The 27,954-nt window shown below is 39.6% G+C and overlaps 1 protein-coding gene across 1 annotated transcript in view; it reads right to left on the bottom strand.

The window, feature by feature from the left end:
- Positions 1 to 27,954, bottom strand: part of MCC (MCC regulator of WNT signaling pathway) — a 137,720-nt gene that overhangs the window by 27,436 nt on the left and 82,330 nt on the right. The window contains exons 4-12 of the mRNA XM_005430115.2: positions 25,486 to 25,622; positions 21,328 to 21,491; positions 16,490 to 16,696; positions 7,828 to 7,974; positions 7,441 to 7,530; positions 6,632 to 6,780; positions 4,825 to 4,965; positions 3,591 to 3,691; positions 1,163 to 1,346 (exon numbers count right to left, since the gene is read on the bottom strand). Coding sequence (XP_005430172.1) covers positions 1,163 to 1,346; positions 3,591 to 3,691; positions 4,825 to 4,965; positions 6,632 to 6,780; positions 7,441 to 7,530; positions 7,828 to 7,974; positions 16,490 to 16,696; positions 21,328 to 21,491; positions 25,486 to 25,622 — 1,320 coding nt within the window. The remainder of the gene's footprint in view (positions 1 to 1,162; positions 1,347 to 3,590; positions 3,692 to 4,824; positions 4,966 to 6,631; positions 6,781 to 7,440; positions 7,531 to 7,827; positions 7,975 to 16,489; positions 16,697 to 21,327; positions 21,492 to 25,485; positions 25,623 to 27,954) is intronic.

Raw genomic sequence — 27,954 nt, 5'->3', positions numbered from 1 at the left:
ATGTAATTTCTTTCCAAGCCTGGTTTAAATGCTTTTGGTAGAAAGTGTGATCAGTGTGCTACTGGCACAGATGCTGCCACAATCATTTCTATGTAAAGACACAGCTTTCTCGCACTGAGAGTGCACCAGAAAACTCTGAATAAAATACCATTAAAATTCACCTAACATTAGGACCCTGTTCCCTCAGATTACCTTTTTGCTCCCTTTTTAGCTATTCTATGCCAGTCATATGGCAGGAAATAAGATCCTTTGGAGGAGGCATCAGCAAGAAGAGGAAATGATACAGTACTAAAATAAATTCTGAAGTGTCAAAAAAATGACAGCATTTGAATAAAGAACTGGCTAGAAAACTGAATTAAAATGAAGTTTTAGAGCAAATCTGAGAAACAAAAATAACATTTAAAGAGAAAAATGTTCATCTATATTTATCCAGGACACTTGCCAAATTTGTATCCATACACAAGCAGACATATTTACTGCAGAGTACAACTACACCACAGGCAGGCAAAAACTCAAAATGAAGCTGCTGGCAGATATATTTGAACTGGAACACTTCTGCAATAATAGCTCATCTATGTTTTATTATTTTATAGGTCTCCAGAAAAACTGCAGTATTCAGTCTTTCCTGGAAGAATCCAATCTATTCCATGGGAAGGAATAATATGGAGGAGTGCAAAGGGTAAGGAAGGAGAAGGGAGAGGAAATGGTTTAAAACAGAGGAAATGGTTTAAAATGGCTAGATTTGCAACATTTAGAAAACAATTCTTGAGCACTCCAAAATTCCAGAGAAAGCCTGTTTCAGATCTCTGGTTCTCTGCACGTCCATGCTGTCTGCATACAACAGATGTGAGTAACAAGAACATGATTTGTGTTCCAACAAAACAGTAAGAAAGTCACTGTAGTAAAACAAACGTAATGGTTTTGCCCTTTATGAGGAAGATCAAAGACCTGAGTCACGCATTTGCAACAAATTTATAAAGAACTCTTCTTGGTTGGAGTTGCTCAAAGTCCAAAGACAATTAGACCACTGAGGCATGGTGACTTACAAACAGAAGCCAAAGGAGTGAGGTGAGGGGAGGTAGCTCAGCAAATACAATAGAACGCAATTTTTTGTCTGGAATCAAAGATTAGGAGATTAGGAGAGCAGAAGAGCTGGAGTTACCTGGTGTGGCTGTTGGAGGACAGGCTTTCCCAGGGCTGCACACTACAGCCTGTGACTGCATAGGCTCCCCCACAGCTCCCATCCAGCTTCATCAGCAAGGCTTTTGCTGCATTCTCAGCAGTCTTCCTGCAGTCATGAGCCCTCTTAAGCATCTGTGTGACATTTTCATCACCTGTCTGGTCCCCTAGTTTTCAAGCAAACAATGTTTCAGACAGGAATTAAGGCAAGAGATACTTCTACTCACTCTCAGTTTATACAAGGACAATGACAATAAATTACCAACCTGTGAACTAAAAGCTACTTCAGTTCCTTGTCAGCATCAGTGGTAACTGGGATACTGCCCTGAATGCACCCTGCTGCCAGTGACAAGTTCCAGGTACTTGTGGCTCCAGGCAATATGTCTTAAGTGATGCAGAATTTTAGCTTGTCTGTTTATAATGGGTGTGCATTCTGCATTAACATTAGGTTTGGATGCTCAAATTATGAACACACTGGAAAAGCCTCAGCCTCAATTACAACTCTTACTCCAGTCAGTGCAGTGTGGTTTCACGGCGTAGTCATCTCCAGAACTTCTCCTCAGAGGCACCTTGGTCTCAAGCCTGATGGTTTGCCCGAACACCTCCTTACAGGCTACCTGGCCAGACAGAAGAACTGCCCTGCTGCTGAGAAGCAGCCTCTCACATTTTACAGTCATGCATACTAAAGCCAAAAGAAAACTAGCCCTGGTTAAATTGCTATAATTTTTAGAGGTTATATAGCACCTGTGTAGCTGGTAAGCTTCAGGAGAAGCAGGACTGAAACCATCACTGTCACTACTCCTACAGTCCTCCAGCTGCACTGCAGTTAAATCATTAAATTAAGACATGTTATTGGCTACAAGAAAATCTATGAATGTATTTGTAGATTAAGCTGTAATATATTTATACTTTAGCAAAACCCAACAGCTTGCTCTGTGTTGGATTTTCATTTAATCCTTGTTCAAGTCAATTACCTTCACTGCACACTTGCTGAGTGAAGCGCATGCACTAGAAGTAACACTAAAGAGGAAGAAAGGAAGGGTGAATGTTCTGTTAAGAGAAGTTGGATATGCTCAGCTTTAAGTGATGTAACTCTCATGAATTTTCCACTCACAGATGTTGATATAAAGCTTGACTGATCTTCAAACCAAAAATGTGTTATTTTATCTAGGTGTGTTAATCAAATTTCATCATGAAGTAAAGGTACATAAACCATACACAACTTCCTCCATGCTGTGCTGTGTAATGGGAAATTTGCTCTATTTCTATCTCACGGCTGTAACTGGTAATACCATAATTAACAGCTGTAGACAGATACCTACATAAAAATTTAACTACAGTCTCTGCCATAAAATGCACATCAGATGAAATCCTACTCAACCCCAAAGTACTTCTCCCTTGTAAGATTTCTTTCTACCACCTACAGGAATAGAAAATCCAAGCCTCAATTCACTTTTGCTACTCACTGATCTCTGCCAGCTGGGAAAAGCTCCCTCTGAGCTTTTTGGAAAGAAATGAACAGAGTTTGGAGAAAGGTGGAAGAAAATCTCAGACATCCCCTCTACTGAGAAGCCAGTGCTCCTAACACACCAGGCACTTGCTATGCATCAGCACAGTATGAAGAGTTATTCTCTCTCTGAATGCTTCTTTCTATTTGAAGATTACTATGACTGCCTTCTCCTGTCAATTAAAGGAATGGAACTACTAACACTGGAATTTCATTGTGCAGTCACCTCTTTCTGTCAGAAGAATGGAGCCAGCAGAAATGCCAAGCTCCAAATTTCTGAACTGTACTGTACCTATGATAGTGGTTTGTTCCATTATTTAGCAGGCAGCGTATTAAAAAACACCTAGCCACAGGATTAACTAACAAAACAAGAAAAATCCAGAACATACAGGCTAAACAGAAGATAGAATGTTTTAAAATTCCAGAGCAAAGGTGCAACAGGGGGTGAAAAATTACAGCCTTTAAAAATGTTTTTATTCCTAACTAATCAATGCTACTTTGTATTATTTTAATCTCAGTTTTTCACATATTAGACTGTTTCTGGGGAGTAAATCTTAGTGAATCTGGACTTGCAACTACCTCAGCTGTATGGCCCTAAGCCACCTGTGCTCACAAGTATTGTTTAATTATTCCACTCTGTATGGTTGCATGCCCACAACAATCTCACTCCTGCCAGAAGAGGCATCTCCTCGTGAAACCAACACAAGTGAATTTAAATTGCTCTCTTGCATTTTACCCCTATTTTTGGGGTGTATAAAATAATTTAAATAGTTAAAAACAAGAAATGTCTGGAGAGCATTCTTAAGTAATGGGTGATGACGTGATTCACCATTACAACCAATTCTAATGCTAACTGACATGCCAAAAAACCCCCGGTAAATTAAGTGATTCATTGACATCTTACCAACAGAACCAACACCTGCAGCTCTGAATTGTCCAAGAATGAGACTCTGCTCACTTTCTGCCAATGCCAACAGCAGCTCATATGCTTCTATGCACTGTTCACTGAAAGGGAAAACAAAAACCACACAAAATGTTAACCGCAATTTAAAGAAGAACAATACCTGCAAAAAAAGAGCTATCTGATTAACTGCATGATTCTCTACTACTTGTGTAGCAGCAGGGATATTAAGAACATTATACACATAGCTTCTATCATGAGCATTCAGCAGTCTCCCCCCATTCTTACAACACTGCCAGGCTGGCCTCAAGTAATGTAACAAGCCAAAAGATAAGAGTGACCCGAAATAAAGAAAGCTCCAGAAGCATGTTTTAAACAGGTGGTCAAGATCCCCTTGAGAAACTTTTCCCAGATCTTCTTAGTATACAACCTACAGTATACTATACTCTACAATATAATTATACTACAGAAACTGTTGCAAGTGGAAAAGATGCAAGAAAAATACTTTTTGCTCTGTCCTGGCTGTAAGATATTCCCTCTAACAATAGAATAGCTTCCAATTACATTTATGAGTCATGCAATCCCTGTTGCATTTTCATGTTTTTAAAAATACATACTAATATACTATTAGCAATTTACACTTCATTGCGATTTGCTCAAGGCTGATAGTAAAATAATACATTCCTTAAAAGGCACACAATTTGTTCCAAGACCAAACCTGCCAGTCCCAAATTAGTTGCAGTTGAAGGTGTTAAGTCACACTGTATTTTTGTGAACAGCTTGATGCAAATTTAGATACTTACTACCAAACACAGCTCATTAATCTACAATTCCAACTAATGCAATATAAAGTCATTCTGAGTTATGTGGGGTATAACACTCTCTGCTCCAGTGGTCTTGGGACAGGTACAGAGATCCTGTATCAAGGCTGGATTCAGCAACACAGTCTCAGTCTACACACAACCCCTAATTCAAACATTAATTCAGTATTTAAGAATGAAGAGATAAACCTCTGCATTCCTGTTAGATGCTGGTCAACTACAGCTAAAATACACTGTAGGAATAACTTCAGTTGGGTAGTTTGTCAGGTAGTTTAGCCAAAGGGGTGCTTTCTCAGGGAGGAAACAAAAAATGAACAGTATTACTATGGCACACCATCAATTTCACTCTTAAACACTTCTATCAAGCCTCCCCCCAGCCCCCTCTTCTTGCCTGAGCCCCTTGTGTAGGTACATACCTGTACTGCAGTGCCAGCCTGAGGGCTGTGGCATTGGACTCGTACTTGCCCACAAGCATGCTCATCCTCTCTGCATTGCTCTTGCATTCCTCCAGTGTTATTGTCAGCAAGTCGTTCTGGGATTTCAGGTGCTCAATACGGCTGCAAAAAAAACAAGTAATTTGCAACCTTCAAGCTTAACTTGCAGTCACTGTTGTGAAAATTTTAGGACAATCATACTTTGAAACAACGAAAATTTCTTAGTCTACACAAGTGTTTTATAATGAAGATGGCAAAATCCATCAGTTCTGTATATCTTATCAAAAGCCGACAGAAATTTCTCTTAGGTCATTCTCCTCCTCATAAAATGTAGTTATAACCCTGTGCAGCAGCAGCAAGCAGAAAGCTGTACCCTTGTTTTGCAGCCACGAGACTGCGTGAAACAGTTTCATATCAACCTTTTGCTCAATTTTTCTGCCTTCATTCCTCACTTTCTGCTGCCACATTTGCAACTTGTTTTAAATGGCATATTCATTAGTGTGATTGTGGGTGTGTGCAGAGATCATGCAGTTCATAAATGCCTCCTTTCTTCTGAAAATTCAGAGTAACCATTCCACCTGAAGTCATGTTTGGGTTGTGATTAGAGAGGCAACTTCCAAACTACAAACTGGAGCAATGTAACCTCCAAATATTCTGGCAAAAGTTTAACTGTAATACCCTCCTCAATGAGGTTAACCCTGAAGATGAAAATGAAGATTTAGAGAATTAGTATTACTGTTTATTCTCCCTGCTGACAACTGAACCACACATCAGTATATTACAACTAACTGTAAAAATTGGATATACACCAAAACAAGAGAGATAAACAATTTGAAACCTTGCACAGCTAGATAATAAAGGAATCTATGCCATCCAGGACTCTAAAATCACTGACTTCTTGACAAAGAAGACTGAGAAGGGCTAGTATATATGTTTGTCAGAACAAAGCCCTGACTTTTCTAGATGTTAGAACTGCCACGTTCCATATCTTGACATCTTCTATAAAGATACATGTTGTCAAAGCATAATTGTGCAGTGTACAGGAAAAAAAGAAAGAAAAAAGCAAACAAGAATCACGTTTTGCAGCACTACAAAAACATGAGCTATAAATAAAAAGAGATATTGTACTGATCAGACTAAATTTGAGCTAGCTGTAGGGAAGACAGAATTTGGATAAAGACATGCTGAGACACGATTCTCATACTCCTGATCCACAGTTTTGATTTTATGTGCTGAAAAAAGACAGGAAACATTTGCTTTGATAGAGCTTGCTAAAGGATAACACCAGCAGTATTTTAACTGCAACCAGAAAACTGCAATCTCTCTTCTGCAGACAGAAACCTGTTTGCTGATATATATGCCCCACGACCACGCATCAGTACATTTATTGAGACATTTAATTGCTATTACTCTGTTTCTTCAGGACAAAACAAAGCAAGCTAATTTCAGAATGATGCAGACTAAGTTATGGGAGTCCTTATTTCAAGGAGTAATGTGTCTTATGAAAAAAAGATGCCATTACTTGGTCATCCACACAGAGGGACACTCCAGAGTGCAGACGGGGAAGGTGCTGTGCTGATCTAATAATGCACAAACCCATAGTCACAGAAAGAATCCTTAGCACACAATTAAATCTCTTCTTCAGTAAGCACATTCCATGTTTATCTGCAGCTGTCACAGCTGAGCTGGAACTGAACTAAGAAATTATCAAAAAGGGTAAAAAAAAAGACTCAACTCTAATGAAGCTAACAGAAGACAACATGTGAGCACATATAAATTTCTAGCTCACCTATTTAATCTCTCCGTTTCCACTTCAAACTCTCGGATTTTGCTTTCAGAGATAGCAGATCCATGTGAATAGAGAGTCTGGAAGATTTCCTGGATGTTTGAGCAGTCTTGGAGGGAATGCGCCAAATGTTCAGCCACAGAACTAGAGACCTGTACAGGGCAGTTAATAGATCATTGTGAAGAGATACCCACTGGATTTCTCCCAGATACCATCAGCATTGAGAACTGCATTTGCTTGCATGCACTCACTTCAATGCATTCATTATTCAGTTTTTGTTATGAATTGTACATTGAATAGAACATCTATAAGATTCCACTTTTAGAAGCCATTTTGTTCTAAAATTCTACTAACCAAGGGTGAAGTCTACTATTTCATTACACATTTAAAAAGCCTACTATGCAAGTTATTTATGTTCTTGAGAGCTTAGCAAAGGGTTAGAGCCAAGTTCTTCAGTAAAAGAAATATTAACACCCAGTAACAACAGCGTTATTGATTTACACTGGCATTTCAAAAGCAGAATCCAGTACACTGTTGAAGGTTGCGAAATGAAACTGAACAGTCTTCCTGAAGAATATTTTGGTGGAACTGACTTCAAAATTTTCCTCTTGAATTCACTCACGAGAATCACTTCTAGCCACTTGTTTTCAGAAAATGAGATCTTAATACTGAGTGAAATATTCTTTGTTGATGTATTTTGCTCAAACTAGCTTTTAAAGTGTTTTCAGATAGTCCACATTAATAATTTTATTTAGAAAACAATGCTTTTATTGGAACATGGATCATGCAAGAACACAGTTCTTAGTCCTTACCCCTATGCTGCTGATTTCTGATCCTAAGACAGGTCTATCAGATGATGAAGACTCTGATCTTGTCTTTGACAACTTCACTCTTTCAGCAATCTGCAAGTCAGAATGCTGCACAGGTTACACAGCAGCCCACACCCCATAAAGATCACACAAACCCCATCTATTCTCTAGTTATACTTGCAAAGCTGAAGCAAACTACTAGAGAACTGAGCCCTGAGTTGTTACTGGGAGAACTACAATCAATAATATTTAATTCCTTTCCACGGCTCAAGTTCCCAGATCTGCTCAGGACTCTTCAAAACACCTCCCAGTTAACCCATGCTTGCACAGCACAAAATGAAGCCTGCTTTTTCCAGGTCAGAAGAAGGGTTACAAACACACAAACTCCACCTTGGCGATGGGAATGTCGTTGCTGCTGCTGCTGGTGCTCAGCTCTCCCGTGCTGGGGTTGACGGGGCGGTTGGCAGGAGTAAGGCGGCTCGGGCTGGACGGGCCCGTGGCCTGCACACTCTGCAAACGAGTCTGCAGCTCCCGAACCTGCAACAAAACATAACATTCTGATTTTTCCACTTTTATGGTTTAAACGGTCTGGAGATTTTCTCATTGTCTAGCCAAGTCTAATTGCTTCTGGCTCCAGCACAGAAGTTACATTTTTGTACTGGGGTGGCTGTGAAGTTTTCATGTGGGGAGCAGATGAGTGGAGGTTATTTTTAAATCCCACTGCTATCAGTTTTTTAAAACATGTGCAATGTAGAAATATGCAGAATACTGTAGAATAAGTACTCAAAGTTTCAGCTGTACTATAGGTATAGAAATTATTCTCTTTGGGGTAAAGCTAAAGCTCCAGCCTAAGATGATGATGGCTAAACAAACCAAATGATAATCCTCCTGTTAATGGAAAACTCCAGTGCTGAAAAAAACTCTTGACATAAATAAATCACATGATGACTTGGTCATATTTAAAGGTTAAAGAAATTCAAACATTAATCATGCTTTGAAACTACAGTCAACTAAAACTACCATTTAGTGAGTAATGTACAGACCAAAAAAAAAAAAAAACCAAACAGCAAAGTACTCAACCAACAGTCTGCAAAAGCTCTCTGTAAACATACCCTGCAAACACTGCATGGTCCTCATAACACATCAGATACTTGTAGAACTGATGTCAAAAGATTTTCAGTTTAAAGGTTAAAAAAAGAGAAAGGTCTGCAGGAGCCAAACTGTAGCTGTGCTAAAGATTATAGTGTTTACCTTGGAATAATTCTTAACAGACAAGGAATAAATGGTCTGCTTAACACAACAGTTATGACACAAGGTGAAGTGACAGAGCTCATTTTTCCCACAGATCTCAAACAGAGTGTGAGATGGGAGAATGTGGAGGAAACCACCTAAAGAGGAAATTCCCCTGAACACAGTTGTCCTTAAATACACAGGCTTCTATGTGATTTTGTTGAAACAGGCCCTCTACAAAACTGAACTTGTGAAATTTTATCAAAAGTCCAGTCAAGTAAAGTTCAGTCCATTTGATATCTCCCCTTGTATGTAGCATGAAATGCAACTGTGATTCATACTGTCTAAAGATAGGCAGGGTTTTATACAAAATACATTTATACAAAGACTAAGAAAGCTGAAGTCCCTTAGTCAAAAACCCCCAGAATTAAAGTTGCATCAAAGCTTAGACTTTCTTAGGTGTAGGTGCATCTGGACAGCGTTAATCAATTTCTGCTTGAAGCAGCAGCAGCAGTCGTGTTCTCTGCACAACAGATGCTTCAACCTACTGCAGAGAGGAGAGTTCAAGTTGGAATGCTCTCCAGTCACCAAGGCAGTATTTTATGCCTCCTACAATTTTCTACAGCCTGCTCCTATTTCCTGGAGTATCCCCGCCTCTCCCTGCTCTGTTGTATGCAAACTGAAGGAACAGTTCCTGCACACTTAGCGTCAAAAGAATTTTTAGGTAATTACAAATTACAAAAAAAGAAAAAACAGTCTGTGTGCTTTACATAATGTGGTATTTTTAAAAAGCCATAGGTGGCAATAATAAAAACACATGAAGTGACACTGCACTTTTGAGTTCCCTGTTCAGTCGTGGAGGAGCTCTACACCTTGAACAAAATTATTCCGAACAACTAAAGTACGCAAAACCTCAAATCAAATCCCCCAGTGTTAAAAGTAACGTGCTGAAAATTATATGGGTGCTTGACCCAGAACTACGTATCATAAATGCAATTATCTCATGAAGTCAACTGAGCAGAGTGTATGAAGTGGACATCCATACATAGCATGAATCTTCTACATATTTGCAGCTGAGGCCTCCTTTGTTCATAAAAACATATTTAGCTTCAACACGGGTATAGCTGCACTAATGCAAACCTTAAGGAAAAAAATGCTCTATTGGTGCAAACCAGTAATTTCAGCCTGTTGATATGCATAAACCTGAAATAGACCATACATGCATATTTTTGCTTGCAGATGTGGAATGCCAGTGCAGACAGGATTTGTACTGTGGCATTGACACTGAGAAAAAAAGAAAACAAGCAACCTGAAAACCTCATTAAGTTATTGACATTTATTACAATTTCTTTCAACCCAGGCTGTTCCAAATTAAATTCTCCAAGTGCTGAAGTTACAGCACTGTTTAAAAGCAAACAAATAGGAAGATCGTTTGGATATATTCTTTATAAAATAAAACCCCAGCCTCCATGTCCAGCTTAAAAATTGCTAAAATATTCACCTATTCTCAGAAGCCAGTCCTGTATCACGCAAACCTTTAATGCAGATAGGTTTCCTTTATTCTGTGTTTTCTTACTGTGAAGTGACTATTGGCCAGCATTACAAAGCTAATTATTCATACAAATCTGCAAAACAACACTGGCAACAGAAAGAGAAATTATCACAGCTAAGAGTGTAGTACGGTAAAGCTTTGCTCAGGAAAGCCGTTCTAGAAAACTCAGAGCACAGCACAGTTATTAATCTGTGCAACTCACTGCCTTAATATTGTATCATAGAAGCAACCACAAAAAGATGCCTGCTTATCTGTCATTCTTGGTATATTTGCTAAGTCAGGCCTTCATTTATGAAATTACATGCTGAACTGACTGCTATAAATAACTGCACTAATTTTAGCAACACTGAGTACTGGATGCTAATTCTGAGCAGGATAACAGGGTGAGTTTGTCTGACTGGTAAAATCACGCATCTCACAATTCACACATTCACACACTCACCAAGCATCTCACAGCTGGGCTGCCCATCTACCACACTGCCCAGAGACACTTTAGGTAACTATTTCTGGTCACCAAAACCTCCATTTTAAATAGAGGAGTATGCAGCATCTCTTCAGAAAGTACTTTTCCACACTGGTAGCTATTCTACAGGAAAAATAAAGAATGATCAAAGAAGGGAAAAAATACCCCAAACTCAAATCAAGAGTTCAGAACAGCCATTTTATTCTCTGGTTTGGTGAATGCACAGGTTATGAAAAGACTGGTTTTAAAGGCAGGATTAAAAATTGTCTGACTCCCTCTGTCAAGTCTTTAGCATCATTACCAATGTAATATAAATTATTCTGGAAGATTAACGCATAGAACGAAGGTAAACTGCAGTACTGCACATAAGACACAATAAACACTTGGAAATGGGAGAGAGAGGAAGGGAATATCTTAAAGGAAATTGATGACAAAATTGGCAAAATGCAATGGGTAAGGACAAGTATAGAAACAAACTCAAAAAAAGTTACATTTTAAGACAGGAAGAGTGTGGATTTCTGAGTTTGGGAGGAGGAATAACCAAGAAGGATTTAAAGAAAAATTTCTTGAGCCCTTGCATCACACTAGTTTAAAAACAGAAATACGCAGAAGGGTATAAAAATTGCCATAAACTCCTGAAGCACTAAAATTAGGTGGAAACTGTCTGACAAGCAAATCTTATTATGTGGTCAGAAAAAAAAAAGGAGTTGAGAATGAAGGGTAGAAGTAAAGTAGTGCTGGAGCCCTGGAAAGAGCAGGAGCAGGTGCATTAAGTGAGACATAAGGCAACAGAACCATTAGGTTTCAGAGCAGTGGACAGCCTAGATACAAAAGAAAGGTCAGGTGCAAACAGATGTTCTCAAGTTATTAATATGAACAAAAGTAACTCGAAATGTCACATATTAATATTTGATGTTATGCAACTGAACCAACTGTTGAGCTGCATTTCTAATTTTTTTCCTTTGAATGCTGAGAATTGGAGTAGGAAATAGTGAAAAATTAAAGGTAATTTCTGATCACCTTAAGAATCAAATAAAAACAAAACAAGAATAGAAGAGAAAAGGGGCTGGCACACTGTAGCAATGTTCAATTTATGAAAGACTTGATAAGCTATTAACAGGCATCACAGATATGTTTGTTCAAATGCATCATGGGCTACAGAAAAATATTTCAGTGAAATATTCTCATTATTTGTAACCATGACTCTAAGAAGCATGTTTTTAGTCTTTTTATTTTGCACATGCATAGTGACAACTACATGATTCATTAACATATCCTAAATAAAACACCACAGCTATGAACTGCCTGTTTTTGTCACTGATTTCCATATTCAAAGGACACCTGCTGCTTTTTTTTCTAAACCAGTTTCAAATGAGGGACATGCCTGTGATTCTTTTTGTTTTACCCTACTTGTGACCTGTTTCATCATACAGTTTGAATCCTTCAAGTAACGGCTCTTTTCCTCCTCAGCATTTTAATGCTGCCTCATTTCCTTTCCCCTGTTATACAGAGGAAGAAGACAAAGTACAACAAACCACAGGGAGTGAACTTCTCCCACTTTCTAATTTATTCATGCATGCTGCAGCTCTGTGGAGGAGAAGATGCCAAATCAAACACCAGTGTAACAATTTGAGCTGCTCTGAGGGTCTTTCCCAGCCAAAAAAAATGCCTTACCTTTCATTTAGTCCTAATGTTGATAATTTTCAGCCAGATAATTTTCTGCCTCTCCTGTATCATGAGCACCAGAGCAAACAAAGTTTGCTGAGTTCCTATGTCTTGTCTTTTAGGATCAACTGAGTATGGTAAAGAAATCTTTCCTGGTATCTATAAGGTCAATTAAACACTAAGTATTTGCATGTAAGTTTGGAATCAGAAATAAAACTCTATTTTGTTGACACCCAAGAGGAGATACTGCTGCATAAGCAAATACCATGCAAGTGAAGGATACAGAGAATGGAAATAGCTTTGGGCTGCTACCTCAGGTTTCTGGTGCTCACCAAGAGACAAAGGAGACAGAATAGCTCCAGGGTTGCTTTAAGCTGTGCAAGCAGATAATAATCTCTAAGGGCCCATATTGTATCAGTGTTCTCCAGCAATCTGGAACAATGCCTTCTGATCCCAACAGGAATTACTACAAAACAGAGTCCAGCAGATCCTGCCAGCTTTGTGTCATCTGAGAACAGTGCGGGCCCAAGAACACCTGCAAAGCCAAGGATATGAGTCCTGCTGCGGCATGGGTAGGTTTCAACTGTTCACAAGAACCACATATTTTAGGAGAGCCCTCTGCTCAAATAAAAGTTCTCTGGAGTGGGGAATGTGGGCAGCTGATGGCATCACACATAAAATGCTAATTTTCTACTACTCTACAGACTATGTTTTCATTAGGGTCTTAGCTGAAGACAGCTAATGAAGTGTTTTTGTTCTGGTCAGTTTGGTGATTTCAGCTGAGTTTGGAGAAGGTACAGAAAAACCTTCATAACCAGAAGCATGGGATTAAATGAACAAAATGACATATGGCTCATGCAGAACAGATTTAACAGACTTCCAGAGCTGGAACTGCCTTTTAATTTCAGACTTAGTTCTTTAGAACACCCTCAGGGAAGCCTGAATGCTGCCCACACCCACTGCCTTTCATGCCAAACAACTCCTTAAGACTGTGCTGAGGTACCACTCATCTGACAACTTTTATGGGCAGTAATTAAAACCCACAATTTTTACTTTACTGTCAGGATGGAGTTTATATGCTGTTTCAATGCTGCTCATCTGAATCCCCTGCTGAATACAAGGGCTTTTGTGTAAGAACAGAAATATTACATTTTCTTCTACTACTTAAGCCTGTTATTCTGTGTAGCAGTTGTAAATAGTGCTGACCTGATTACAGCCTTATTCTCATGTAATAATAATCATCCCACAGACTGGTACAGAAGTTCCCCACCATCTTATCTGTATTACTGGATTCAGGATTATGGTCAGCAATGTGTAAGCAGTTTCTAGGGCACTGACCAGCCTGGATCCAAACAGATTTTGTTTTTAATGCAGTAAAATAATGCAGAGGTAAAATAAACCTCTGCATTATGAAATTAGCTGTTACACTGCAGACAACCTACAGAAGTAAGCAATTACCTCACTCGCTAATGACCTGTGAGAAACAAACTCTGAATGTATGCTGTTTCTTAGCTACTGTTCCAGAGAGCAGCTCAATCTGTTAACTGAGTGCAGTAAATACCTAATTAAATTAAATCTCCAACAAGCCTGAGAAAAATGTATTGAAAGCACTCTGCTTGATTGCACGCATTGGTCTGAAGGAACAGACCTATTGATCCGGTCAACTTCAAGCTTGTTCACTTCACCCAATTTAATTTGAGAAGGACAATAACTAAATTTTAGTTGGATCTCCTTTCCCACTCTCCAGGGAAATAATTTGAAGTGACTTTTGAGTTCAGGTGGCACATAGAAAATATTTCATAGGTCAAAGAAAACATTTATTTTGTTGCCACTATGGACATGAAGCTACATTAAAAACGCAAATATGGTCTCCAGTGCAAACAATTACATAGTGTGCAGACAGGGTCATATGTCACAAACTAACTTCTCTGGTGGGGGTAATAAATCAGTTGTTCTGCATGATAAGGATGATATTAATTTCCAGATTTCAGTAAAGTCCTCTGTAGTTACAAACAACTGAAATAAGTTGATGACCTTAATTCTGCTTTCATCAGAGACACCTCCATAATAAAGAATTGGAACTGCTGGCAGCCAGATAAAACATAGCAAAATTGTGAAAAGATGCTAAGGCTGGCTCTAGAATTAATGCAGCTGTGTTAACTTGGCTTCTTCTGCTTTCCTTTGGATAGAATCCTAATGTAATGATCCTGGTTTTAACAGGTATCCTTGCACAGTCATGCATTTCATTATACAAACATAATTTTAATATTTTAAATTTCCATTTAGAAAGTAGTACTCCTTACTGTTTCTTCAGAACCACAATCTCCCTGTGTCTTGGACACCTCACAGTCCAGCTTCTGGCCTCATACAGCCACAAGTGTTTCATGTTATTCTGCTCTTGCTCCAGTTTTGTCCCTGAGTTTAGAGAGCCATTGCTCCCATTTTTATTTTCTTTCTCTAGCATTTGTAAAGAGAAAAAAGTTAAGAATTTGTTTTGCCATGCTGAACAGGATAAATCCTACTCTACAGACAACAACCATTTCTTTGACCATTGTCTACATAATTTTTTGCCAATTTAAACTGCACTGTTAAGAGATAAAAATGACATATAACATTCCACATCAGATCTCACCACTTTTTATACAGTTTTTCCACACCCTACTGAAAATAACTTCTCTGGTTCCTCATAGGACTCAATTTGCTACTATGGCTCAGCCATGCTGATCCCTGAGGGTACAACACCAATTCCTTCCCCTTTTCTGTTTCTCAACTGAGGAACTCCTGGATGTCAGCATAAATTCTTGTCACCATTCTTTTAAGCCCTTTAACTTCCATGCCGTACTTCTCAAAACAGCAATCTTTTTGTATACTCAAGGCCACCTGTATTTCTCTTGTTTGATATCTCAGTATTGATCTATGTCACCTGGAGTGTCAATAATTGCATTTGTGTAAGCAAATTTCTCAAGCACACACTTCAACTCTCTGCCTGCTTGTGTTGATGTCCACCATTGTTTGGCAACAATCCAGCCAGTCCATAAATGCTACTTCTGTAGCTCAAGGAGTAGTATTGCCTCCACTAAAAAAAACTGCATTATCATTTCAAAAATTTCAGGACTGAAAACAACCTATGGTATATAATAAGACAAAAATTTACAAAGGAAAAGTTGAAGTGATCTTGCTTTATATGACACGAGATTACTGTTCTTGCCTCATCACACATGCCCTTTTAGTGTTAGGAGAGGACAGGGAGTTTTGAAAAGGTAATTTGAGACTTCATACCTGAAGATTGCAAATCTCACATGATGTAGGCTCATGCTATAATGGCACAGTCACTGCAGAGCAATGTTAGTTTAGAACAGCAAAAAAAGCTAATCTGCTGCCAATGGGTAAAGAGTAATACTTGCAATAGTTTACCATGACATGGTGGTCTGAATTGTCATTTAGACTGAACACAAACTTGAAACTGCCTGTTTTATAAATAAAAAAAACTTCTATCTAAACAAAACTCCGCAAATTTACCAGGTACAAAGTTAACAAATTTTAAAAGTAACTGAGATTGCGGTCACATTCTCTTGGATCTTTCATATTTTTTGTGAAGAAATCTTCCCCCTTTTTTTTTCTCACTTTGGACTCCACACAAAGCACAAAGTCTTTATCTGATCTTAAAGTATCATAAAATGTAGACAGGGAAGTAGGACATGGCTGGAACTACTCATTGTTCAGTATGAGAATTACTGCCCACTGACAGGAGTCCTGCTCTTTTTCTTTATCCTAATCACAATTTTGCATTCCCATCAAAAACAAAGAAATATTTGTTCTTTACAGGAAAAAATAGCCTCACAGGAAAATTCACTAGATGAACATCTGCTTTCTCTAGATCCAAGTTACATATGCTTCCTTTAAGATGAATATCAGTTTTTCTGATTTTTGAAATCAGGCTGTTGTGCATGCTGGCTGTTTTTCACACGCTCTTTTCCAATTACGTTCAGTTCTGTCCTAGGTTTGTCATTTGTACAGCCCGGCTCCGAAAGCAAAAAGCCCTACAACCAGCACAGGAAGCGAGATTAAAGATAGGCCTGTTCTGGTGACAAAACCACACAGGTTGGAGGAAGAAGGCAGCGTCATCTGTACAGCAGCCTTACCCTTCTACGCAGCCTGTCCCTCTCCTCACGGACAGCGTTCATGGTGGCCTTGGTCCTGTTGAGCTCCTCCTCCTTGCTGCACAACATGGCTGTGAGGCTCTCATTCTCTTCCCGCAGGCCAGCCAGTTCCTTCTCCCACCGAGACCTCTCCTCAGAAAGGTTTGGATAAAGGTCACGTCCCAGCACTCCCTCAATCTCCTCCACAGTCTGCAAAAACACAGTCATTAACAAATAGAAAGGGCCAAAGACAACTGAGCAAGATTAATGGGCAGATTGAACAGAAATATGTGTTAACAGGCAACTCTACATACTCCTACATACACCCCCAGCCTCTCAACACCATTAGTTTGCTTCTTTTGTTTCGTAAGTAATATCAAACCAAATTATTACTTATTTTCTTTGACAGTTTGACCATTTCATTAAAACATTTCATACTGACAAACACCAAAGCAGACAAATACATGTAAATAAAACATGTCACCTGTGAACGACAGCAATCCTGGTAGTTTAATCTCAGAATACTTTAGAACAAATCAATAACTCCTTGTCATGGGTGAGCACTGTACTTATTGTTTCCCTGCTGAGTAACAGGCAGAAATGAGCAGTCAGTGAATGTGCAGGGCATGGGGCCTTATTTATTGCTATGCTAATGCCGCAAAAGGGCAATAAAAACAGTGGGAGAGGATTAAAACAGGGTTCTTCTTTCCCATGTCCCTGAGTATGTTCTTTCCTTGAGGTGACAGCAAAATAAAAGGAAGAACTCTGGCCTTGACTAGTCTTACAGGGATGTTACAGCCTTTCTAGTATCTAAAAAAAGCTGGGTTTCTCTCGGACACAATGGTATCCAGCACTTCCTGTCCCACCTCTGTGCTCAGAGCTGTGTAGACACTGCTCAGTCCGAGGGACATTCACGAACTTCCAGTGGGGAAAACTGAACAACGAGCACCCACCACCAGCAAGGGAATACTGCCATGCCTGAAGTGACTGTCGGGCTGGCCACCAACATGCTGAAACACAGCATAACAGCCTGTCAGGGAGCCACCTGCAGTTTGGAATCTCCTACCCTGTGTATGCTGTGCCTGTGCTCCATGTCTAACTATGGAAGATATCTGCAACAAGCAAAACCACTCCAAATGTTGTCCATAAGCTTTTAATCTCCCTGAAAGCGGTGTGCATTGAAATGATGGGAAGAAACATGGAAAATAAAATAATATATGACATCACTGGTAATGCAGAAAGTTTCATTTAATTGGCTAATCCAAAACCAAGTTATAGCTAAAGCCTATATTTTTACATCTAATATGGAAGATAACTGCCGCACCTAGGTTAACAATAATCTATTTTCTTGCTTTATTCAAAAGAACATTTATATCCTGATCTGTCCCTTCCAATTCAGCATACTCTAGGAATCTATGATTCTATATATTACTGAATATTTACTGCTTTGTTTACTTGTTTAAATTGTGAGAGACCAAAAGAACCAACTAGACTACAGCTGAAAATAATAAGCCTAGTTGGAGACACCTTTTTTTCCTGCAATAAATCTTACCAGTGTTTTCAGCATTGTCTGACTTTGAGGTATCTATGAAATTTTATTATTTGTTCAGTTTATCCTTTTGAATTGTATTTCACATCTCTCTTACATAAAAGTGCAATACATTTTAGAGCCACAATTATGAAATCTATTGACAGAGTATCAGAGTATCTACACTGCAATTCTGCTTACAGATTTGGCAGGAAATTGAAATTACTTTTCTGAAAAAGCAAAGGCTTGCAACATCCCTGTGAGGTGAAAGAAGCCGCAAGTCTCCCTTTTATTAGCTTCACTTGGACCCATAGGTCTCAAATTATAACCACGTAAATTATTTCAACACATCATGAGGATGAGTTCAAGACCTGAATAAGCACAGGGTGGTTAATCTCACAATGTAAAGAGAAGCTCTGTAATGGCAGGAGCATCCTCTTTTGATGATGCCAGCTTTATTTAAACAGTGCCTCTTTGTTGCTGATTTGTCCCCTCCCTTCTTCCCCCACACTACCCTTGAAGTTCCCCTGCTGTTTTCTCACCTCTCCAACATGTAGTTTTGCTGCTGACTCCTTCCTCCCCATTCCCCATGTTCCAGTGTTGCTATTTTCCCAACCCCTCCCCTTCCTAGAACACCACTTCTCTCTGGTGTCCAATATGCTACCAACCATCCTCCACGGTAAATAAAACATAAACACTCTACACAGATATAGCTATGTAAAATAATGCTGATTAGATTTCTTCAAAGTGGCATTACAGAGCAGTTTTATCTGGTGTGCTGCTGCACAGCAGACAATTCAGGTGTAATTTCACGGAGTATGGGATTGAATTACAATGTCATGTTCTGAGCACAGGGCAGCAGGATGTCATATCACGGTAATTCCAGTCTTGTTGCTGCCACTGCCATCAGTGCTCTCTGCCTTATTTTCTTTACAAGAAGTGTTGTGTTACAGATGAGATATCAGATTAAATCAGCAAGTATCAGGTTTAAAAAACACTAAAGCAGTACTTCTTCCCATGGTGTAACTCAATGGCAGAATTTATTCCTAACAGAATTTATGGAGGCCAAGAATTTACACAGGTCCAAAAACACAGTAGATAGAAAGAAAGAAGAAAATTTCACCCATTACAATTAAACACAAAGGCATGATCTTTGGTTCAAGTTCCTACAGACCCACTTTGCTGGAAGCATCTCTGAAGGAAGGAGAACAACATACTATGCATGTAATTTTTGATGCTGTCTTTCCATTAGCATCCGGACTAGGTTGTCCATATGGACTTTTGGTCCAGCCCAGTACAGCTGTTCTCACATTCTAAATGCTTCATGCTTGGAAATATTTACAGCTTTTTCAATCAGCAAAATTTTAGTGGTTAGGTATCTGTTACTGATGTGGTCTCCAAAATAAACAAAGCATTAACCAGACTATTCTGTGGAAATTTTCTTAAATCCTTTTCTTAAAGTATGCTTTTGTAACTGATAAATTTAATTTCAAGGTCTTTTCAGTTTCTGTGGGGCAGAAACAATTGAGACAGCTAGGCTGACATAGTTTGTATAAAAGAAGCAAAAAGTAATTCAGCAGCAACTGCAATAGAAGGAACCCAGTGAAATTTAACCACCAAAGCTAAAGGATTTAAAACATTTAAATGCATTAGTCTGTTGGTGAAGAAAAAAGCCTATAGCCAAGGCAAAAGGTAGCCAGAACACTTCAGGTTTCCATTCACAATTCCACCCACTTTAAAATTCTCTCCATTTTTTTCTCTGAGGAAACTGGAAAGCAGAAATGACCTGCAGCCAGAGGTGCAATGGTGGAGAGGGGCTTTATGTGTGGGCTTTGCTCTGTTAAACATATCTCACTTCAGATACCTCTGTGGGCCTCACACAGGCTGATCTCTACCTATTTCCCAGAATCCACAGTCTCTCTTTTGGTGAATAGTGACCTCTGAAAACAGTTCATCCTACAACTCCAAAAAGTACTTGGCAACATTCAAAGTACTGATCCTAATCCTCTGAGACACTCAAAGAAACTGCTTTAATACTGATCCCAAGAGACCAGAAGTCAAACATACACACATTCTTCAAATTACTACTCAACATTAATTGCTTTATATTTTGTTATATTCCTCAGGCACCACCAGGGAGAGAAGGAACTTTTCCCAGCAGTACTACAAAGGACTGTCAAAGCCACCTAGAATGGCCAGAGACCTCTTCACTGCAAGACCAAACTGTCAGTACAATTTTTCTTGTATGAATGAGACACTGACACCTTTCCACCTGACACAAAAAGCTTGTTCATGTCTTCCCCTGTGTATAGGAAGATTCTCTGTGGCTCTCTTGCTTTCAGGTTCTGAACTGCAGTGCCTTTTGTTACATGTGCCAGCAAACATCCATGTCCTTGTTTGGTTACATTCACAACATACAGCTATCACTTGAATTATTTGTTCCTGAGACTGATTTATCTCATTTGAACTAATACAAATCCATGTTCAGTGTAAAATTACCTTTTGCTCTGCTCTGGGGAATGGTGTTCCCCTATTTAGTGTTCCCACTGAAACAACTTCAAACTACACCCCTGTCCACTCACTTCCCAGTCTCCAGTGGAGGGATAGAAAGGGACATCAGAGGCACAAAAGGCAAAGATTAGGGGGTGAGATAAGAACTATTTACTGGAAACAGCAATGAGGCAAGAAAATGAACAGTAACAGCAAATATATTAATAAGGGACTATACAAGAAATGGGCAGTTTGCACATGAGCTCTCACCCCCAAGAATACATGACCAGGAAGGGACCCCTTCCCCGCTTTCCTGGAAAATGAGGGATATAGGATAACATGGACATGCCCCCTCCTTGCTACTGCAAAAATTAGCCCAAAAATTACTGGCTGGAATCAGCACAGCTTTATATTTTAAGGCAGCCAATCACAACTTAGCCAACCACAAACATACACAGTGTGTTTTCAGTCACTGGTCAATGATTACCTGTAGGACCTTGGGCAGGTGACAGTTTGTTAGCTGAATAAGCAAAATTGCTTAAGAAACTAAATTAACTGTTGAGTATCCTCATTTCTCTTATCTTTGAAATGAGCATAGGACAAATACATTTCTGATTTGAGGTCCAAAGTAGCTCCTCCTGAACCTTGGAAGGTGTAGAACAGGTGTGTTACTACTTACAAACACACATTGTGAACTCGAGTTGACTCCTGTGAAGTACTTTTAACATCTCTGGAAGCAAAGTGTGATTATGATTATTACAGAAGTGATCAGGTGTCTCAGGCAATGAACATGCTGCATTTTAGAGCCTAATGTTACCATTACCTTAATAGCTAAATCACAATGTTCGCTGGCAGTAGTGAGTTGTTCAATGTGCCTGTCCACTTCTGCCACCGATAAACTGCAGCTGCTTTTCTTCCTCCCACAGACAACATTTTCCAGACCTGTCAGCACTCTCTGCAGTTCTGAATTCAAGTCACTACAGTTATCTAAAAGAAAGCAAGACAAAACAAAACAAACATCACAACAATTAGTGACTCAGTGAAAAAACAAACTCTTAACCAGGAAGTGTCTGCTGCAGAACAGCCAAGACTGATACTGCTCAGAGAATGTCCTTGCACTCTGCCACTTTTTCCTCAACAACTGATAGGCTTAAATACCATAATCACATCAACTGAAATCATGAGCTACCTCTTATCTGACAAACAACACCTGACTGCTTCACCCCACAGATTATCTGAAGTGTTCATTCTTTCTTCAAAACTCCCTCTTTTCTGAAGAACATTTTAAGATATTACATGCTTACATTCTGTGACATTTTTTTCCTGTTGTTCTTTTGGCCATTCAAGGTCTATTATCCTGATTTTATTGAAGTCATACGTTTGTCTCTGTAAATACAAGATTCTTCTGTCTCGTACATTCAGCGATGTTATGACTTGATGTTTTTCAAAGGAATTTTTGTGGTTGTACTTAGGTATTGCCTGATTTTAAAAAATCCTGGTGTTTACAGAAATGATCCCTACCAACCACCTTAGAGCCTCTGTTTTATTTTAACAGCTATGCCTTCAAATAAAACAGCTGAGTATTCACGGATCATAACACCACAGCTTATGTTTCACGCTACAACCATATTGCCACCTTATACAACAATGCTATTTTAATTATAAAGTGTCACAGAGAATGACTTCCTTTCCTGCCTTCAGGCAAACCTCTTCTAGTGCCCACTGACGTAGCATCCTCCACTTATGTGAAAACAAGTGGGTCTTTGTATCTTGCTAGCTCACTCCATAAATTATTTTTGTTTCTCTTAGGTTCACCTCTGGCGATGGACAGTGGCAGATCCTAAGGCAGGTCTGTGGTAGAATTCACCCTTGTGCTGCCTCCTGGATGTGCCAGTCAGTATTTCTGGCTGGCTAGATCAGAGTCGGCAGTAGCTACCCACAGCACAGCACACAAGGGGGGCACTATGAGGCAGCAGCACACCCGCAGTTCCTCCATCCCACTAAAAACAGCAGCAGGCATTCTTGGTGGAGGTTGTGATTCCTGTACTGCTGCTGCAAGCGCTTCACCGTGGTTAGAATTTTGTGGTAGTCTCATAGCTGTGGATCTTGCAGGGCACTAAAGCAGCGTGGCACTGAACTGGGTCTGAATTTTAACAGACACGAGTCACCAGATTATTGCAGACTGCTTTGAAACCCCCCTGTGCAAGGGAAGATTGAGAGCTGCTAGATGTAGGAATAGGAGGAACAGAAAGTAAAAAACGGCAAACTCGTTATCATTAACCTAACTCCACAGCCTAACAGACATAAATAGAAACCTACTGCCGACGAAAAAGAAGAGTTTAGAATGACATTGTAGCACTGCATGAAAAATTTGAATGGGCAACATATACAAGTTTTTTCTAGGAAGTCATTTCACTAATTCCTAATTAGCAATCACCCATGTGTTATAGTAATACCAAAAAAGCCCTTCATAATACCATCACTCACTCACAAGCAGGATATAACAAGCAGGATGCTTACTTGTAAAAACCTTGTGTTTCGTTTGCTTGAATTTGTTTTTTTCCACAACATCTTCCGTAATAAACATCTTGTACATTTAAACAACCATCACAAGACCTTGTCTGCTGTGATTTGTTCTGATAGTGACGCTTCCCCCATAAAATAAGTATTTTACAGTGTGAGAACCCCATTTCTGACAGAAAACCAGCACAGCCCAATCACAAGCTCTGCAAGACATACTGGAGAGCATTCACAGTTCTACCTCTAGGTGTTTTATTGCCTGTAGCAACAAAGCAGCAGATCCACATGCATCAGAGTGTCATGAGGTATTACTGCTTTTACTAAGTCACTGATTAGAGCAGTTGCTCTATCAGGGCAGTAAGCAAGTCATGCACATGATTATTTATCCTTATATACCTATATCTAGGAGGATTTAAAATCATACATATTCCTGTATCTATACGTGGTGTGCAATTTATTTTCATAGGACTACGGAAACAACATCCAAAAAAGACAGAGTCTATGGATAGAAGGAAAATAGGGAAGAAATGCTGGAATCCCTAGACATAACGTTCCTACTTTGTCCATTGTTATCTGTGAGACTACCCTTCAGGGAAAGGGAGCACCCAAGATTTGCAGATGCTTGTGGTTGAAGGAATGATGAAAGTCACAGAGTCCACAAAAGCTCACAAATACACACGTGGCTTGGAAACTGGGTCAGGTTAGGCCCTGACTTACTATACAAGCACATGGCAGTGGTTTTTGGATGAAGTGGGAAAGGGAAGAGAGAGAAAGAGGAGATGGAAAGAGAAGAAGAGAAGGAGAGAGAAGGAGAGAGAAGAAGGGAGAAGAGGGGAGAAGAAGGGAGAAGAAGGGAGAAGTAGGGAGAAGTAGGGAGAAGTAGAGAGAAGAAGAGAGAAGAAGAGAGAAGAGGAGAGAAGAGGAGAGAAGAAGATCACCAGTCTTGGCTCTGGCATGATTCAGCTGTTCAGAGTGCTGGGTTGCACATGTAAAGCAAGCACCCTGGGCTTTGTGGACCTGTTTATCGGTAAGTTTTCCCCACTCTGGAGAGAAGGTTCTCCCTTTCTATGCAAATTAGTTATCATGGGCAATCTGATCTTTCAAACCTTTCTAGAAATGGCTGGGAGGGCTTCTGGGGTCTTAGGTGATGTGGATTCCCCTCTACAGCACATGCCCCTTTCTCAGCTTCATTTCTGCGCTTGCTGTGTGCTGTGTTGTGCTCATGTCCTGGAGCTGAAGAAGGACATTAGTCTCTAAAGAGTGGTGCCTGTACCTCCACACAGGTCTCTGCTCCATCCACATCCTGTTCCTTCTCAGAGTGTGTTATTATCAACAACCCTTGGCTGGCTCCAGAGCTATCTGTCGGTTGGTTTTTGAGACAGAAACATCATCCCTCTTATATTCTAGGTCTCTACATTGTATGTCATTCTACTGACGTGTTTTTCATTGTTAGAACAAACTTACACAACTTGCCATTTATATCCACAAAGCCTGGTTCACTTTCACTTCATGAAGACAAAATAAACCCTGAAAAGTGAACTAATTTCTTCTTTTTTTTTCTTGGTTAGAAGAAAATTAAGGGTGAAAAAACACTCTTATTAGAATCTGTTCAAATAGGAACTTAACAGTAAGCACTAGCTTTTGAAAGTAAAACATTAACTTTTTTATAACTTTAAAAATTTCTATTAAATATTTCTAATTCCTAGGTCAGACACTTCACAGTCACATTATTATTAATACTGTTGTATCAATATTTGTAGAAATCGTAGATGTGAAAATACAAATGTGCTGTTGCAGGTCTTGCACTCAGAAACAATATAGTGTAGAAAACAGGAACAGAATACTGAAGAGAATTCTGGAAATCTGCCAGTGAGGATTACACCAGAATTCTGCTAGAAGGTCTGCTTCTGGGGAAATGGAGGCTCAGGGGGGACCTTACTGCTCTCTGTAACTGAGAGGAGGCTGCAGTCAGGTGAGGGTCAGACTCTTTTCCCCGGTAACAAGTGACCAGACAAGAGCAAATAGCCTCAAGCTGCACCAGGGGAGGTTTAGATTGGATTATCAAGAAAAACACGTTCATGGACAGGGTTGTGAAGCGTTGGAACAGACTGCCTAGGGGATGTGTGGAGTCACCATGCCTGAAAGTGTTCAAAAACTATGTGGGTATGGCACTTGAGGACAATAAATTTAATGGTGAGCATGGTGGTGGTGCTGGGTTGATAATTGGACTCAATGATGCCATAAATTTTTTCCAAAAATGTAATGATTCTACAATTCTACAATCAAGGCACAAAGATTACTTTGCATCTAAGTTCACAGTCATGTAGAGACTCAGCATCAACTGCGATTAACACATCCTACATTAATTCATTTCCTCATCAAATGCCTGGATTTGCATTTCAAAAGCTATGATACCTTTCTGCTGTGGGAAATCATCACTTCTGCTAAGAACACAACTCACCCACATCTGCAGTGACCATGGTGGACTGGTTCTCTGGCACTGAGACAGAGTTCTGGTCCATGCTGCGTGAGTCTTCATTAACCTCCTGCTGGCTTTGGCTCAGCTCTGACCGCAGCTCCGAGTACTCATCCTCCTCCCTGGCAGAGAGAGCAAAGGCAGAAATTAAATTCTCAGAGGAAAAGTGCATCTTCGTGACACTCATTTCAGACCCAAAAGCTGAGCCACAGGATCCAATTCACACAAGTGTTTCGTCCAGTCAGTGGAGATGACTTCAAACTCTTCACTGCAAAGCCACTGTGCCATGCTTGCAACACCCACTTGCAGCAGTTGGGGCCTGGTTTCCATTTCTTTATTCCTAACTTCATTATTTCTCCTGGCCACTGGAGAAAAAAGCAATGGGTGGAACTGAGTGGTACCAAGGATGTGTGCAAGGACATACACTGCTCTGAAGTAACTCCCCAGCTGATAATTTACACAAATCAGCACAAGTGGCTTTGATCCCAAAGTGGATTAGAACTGGTTTTGGTCTCTTTCTCAGTCCAAGGATGTCACCACCTCATGTGAAAAGTAATCATGCACATGCATATACTTCCATATGTGAATCAAAATGCTTTTGAAGACAGATTGCTTTTTTAATTTTCTCTTCCCAAAAGAGAGAGGAACAGATAAGTGAGCACTGCACTGAACTGCTGGAGTTAGTGGAAAAAGAAAAGCCCCAATTACCTAGGTTTTAGTTTATTTGTCAAGCTGGTTCAACTAAAATAATTGAGGACACAAAATACTTTAGCTAAAGCTAATGAGCTTAAAAAATTAGGGCTTTTCACTCCCATCTCCACACAAAGAGTTCAAAGCACTGGGAAAGAAGATAAGTAAATGAATAATAGCTTTGCTTGAGAACATTTGTAAACATTTTTTCTTTTGATGCATTTGCCGATTTGACTCAGATTTATTATTTTTTTTAACTTTCATAGCAACTGTTTTTACATTAAAGTATCTATTTTAAACATTGGAAAAATACCAGTTTATCCAGGTGCAGGGCCCCCTCTGATAGAAAAGAAACAGCCATCATTTTGTTGCACACTAAATCAAACACAGCGATTAATTTTGCTGCAGATTCAGCAGAAAAGTGTGAGAATGGAACTGTCTGGCTTTGGAAACAACGAGAAACAGCACAGACCTCTCTGGAGATCTGCATCTGGGAGGGGTATCTAAAATGTTAGGTCTGTTGTGTGTGTGCTACATGGTGATGAGTGTTTCTTGCAGGATTCAGCCTGGAGGTGTGTCTCGATTTGTCAGGCAAAACAGCAGACAAGATGGCCTATACATGCAGGCATCAATGACAGAAGTAAAGTCTGCTCTCAGAGCTCCAGAGGTAAGAACTTATACCTCAATAAAACCCAAAAAAGGACTTCTAGCTTGCTTGCCAAGCAGGGTTTCCCAAGGTAGTGAGATGCAATTTCTAACATGTTCTTCTAGCCCTTACATTTGCTCCACTGCAAAGAAAGTGTGACTTTAGCAGAAGCACTTAGTGGCTACTATTACTAAATAAATTGCAGGTCAGCTGGTAAACGCTGAGATTTACATCAAAGAAAGGTCTTGGAAGTATCACGAAATAGTTATTTAAGAGAGTGATAGAACCTAGTCATGAATAGCAGGAGCTAAAACAGTGTAACAAGACACATAAGCGCCAGTAAATGTTTCACGAACCAGTTTGTTATCAGCCACAAAAAAAGCCACTAGTAATCAGCTTTAGACAAAACAATTACCAAGCACTCAAACAATTGTAATTTTTCATCTGAAGGTAATTGATTTTTTTTTTCATTTATGAAACAATTAGTCTTATATTTTTAAAACCCGAATTACCTCTCAAATGGATAAAACGTTCGGGCCCTAAAGCAACAGCACACATAATAACAATAATTTCTCACCACTCTTCTTTGGGGCCTTCTTGCACAGATTTTTCTGTTTAAAATACAACACAGCCTCATGTATCTAGCAATAGTACTGGGTTTTTCAGTGTAAGTGCCCCTCAGTATCCTGGGACAGTGAAAACTACATCATGCCGTAGGACTCTCACCCTTCTGATGACTCAAGCCAGAAGTCAGTTTCTAAATGAACTAATGCTTTTAAAAGCTGACCAGAAAGATCAGAAATCCATTTCTGATAATGTGGCAGCAAGGTCAATGAGTGCTTCACCACCAGAGAACAGACTGAAAACAGACTGAGGACAAGAATAAGGGGGAATTCAAGGGCAGTGATACATCACAAATACAAATTCTGCCATTAAAACTGATGCTGGCAGTAACAAAAGATGCTGTTTGAGACTTTCTTTTCTCCGAAACAGAGGAAAGAGTCCTCCAGCGGCACTGGAAATGCAAGGTGCTCGACAGCTGACAAGGACCAGCCACTGGACTCCAGCCACACCACTCAGAAGGTGGAGGCATCACAACTTCCTTATTGCTGCCATCA

Source organism: Geospiza fortis, unplaced genomic scaffold (assembly GCF_000277835.1).
Source record: "Geospiza fortis unplaced genomic scaffold, GeoFor_1.0 scaffold794, whole genome shotgun sequence".
Lineage (NCBI taxonomy): Eukaryota > Metazoa > Chordata > Aves > Passeriformes > Thraupidae > Geospiza > Geospiza fortis.
Note: the sequence above shows the minus strand (reverse complement) of the source record. Positions and strands in the feature narration are given on the sequence as shown.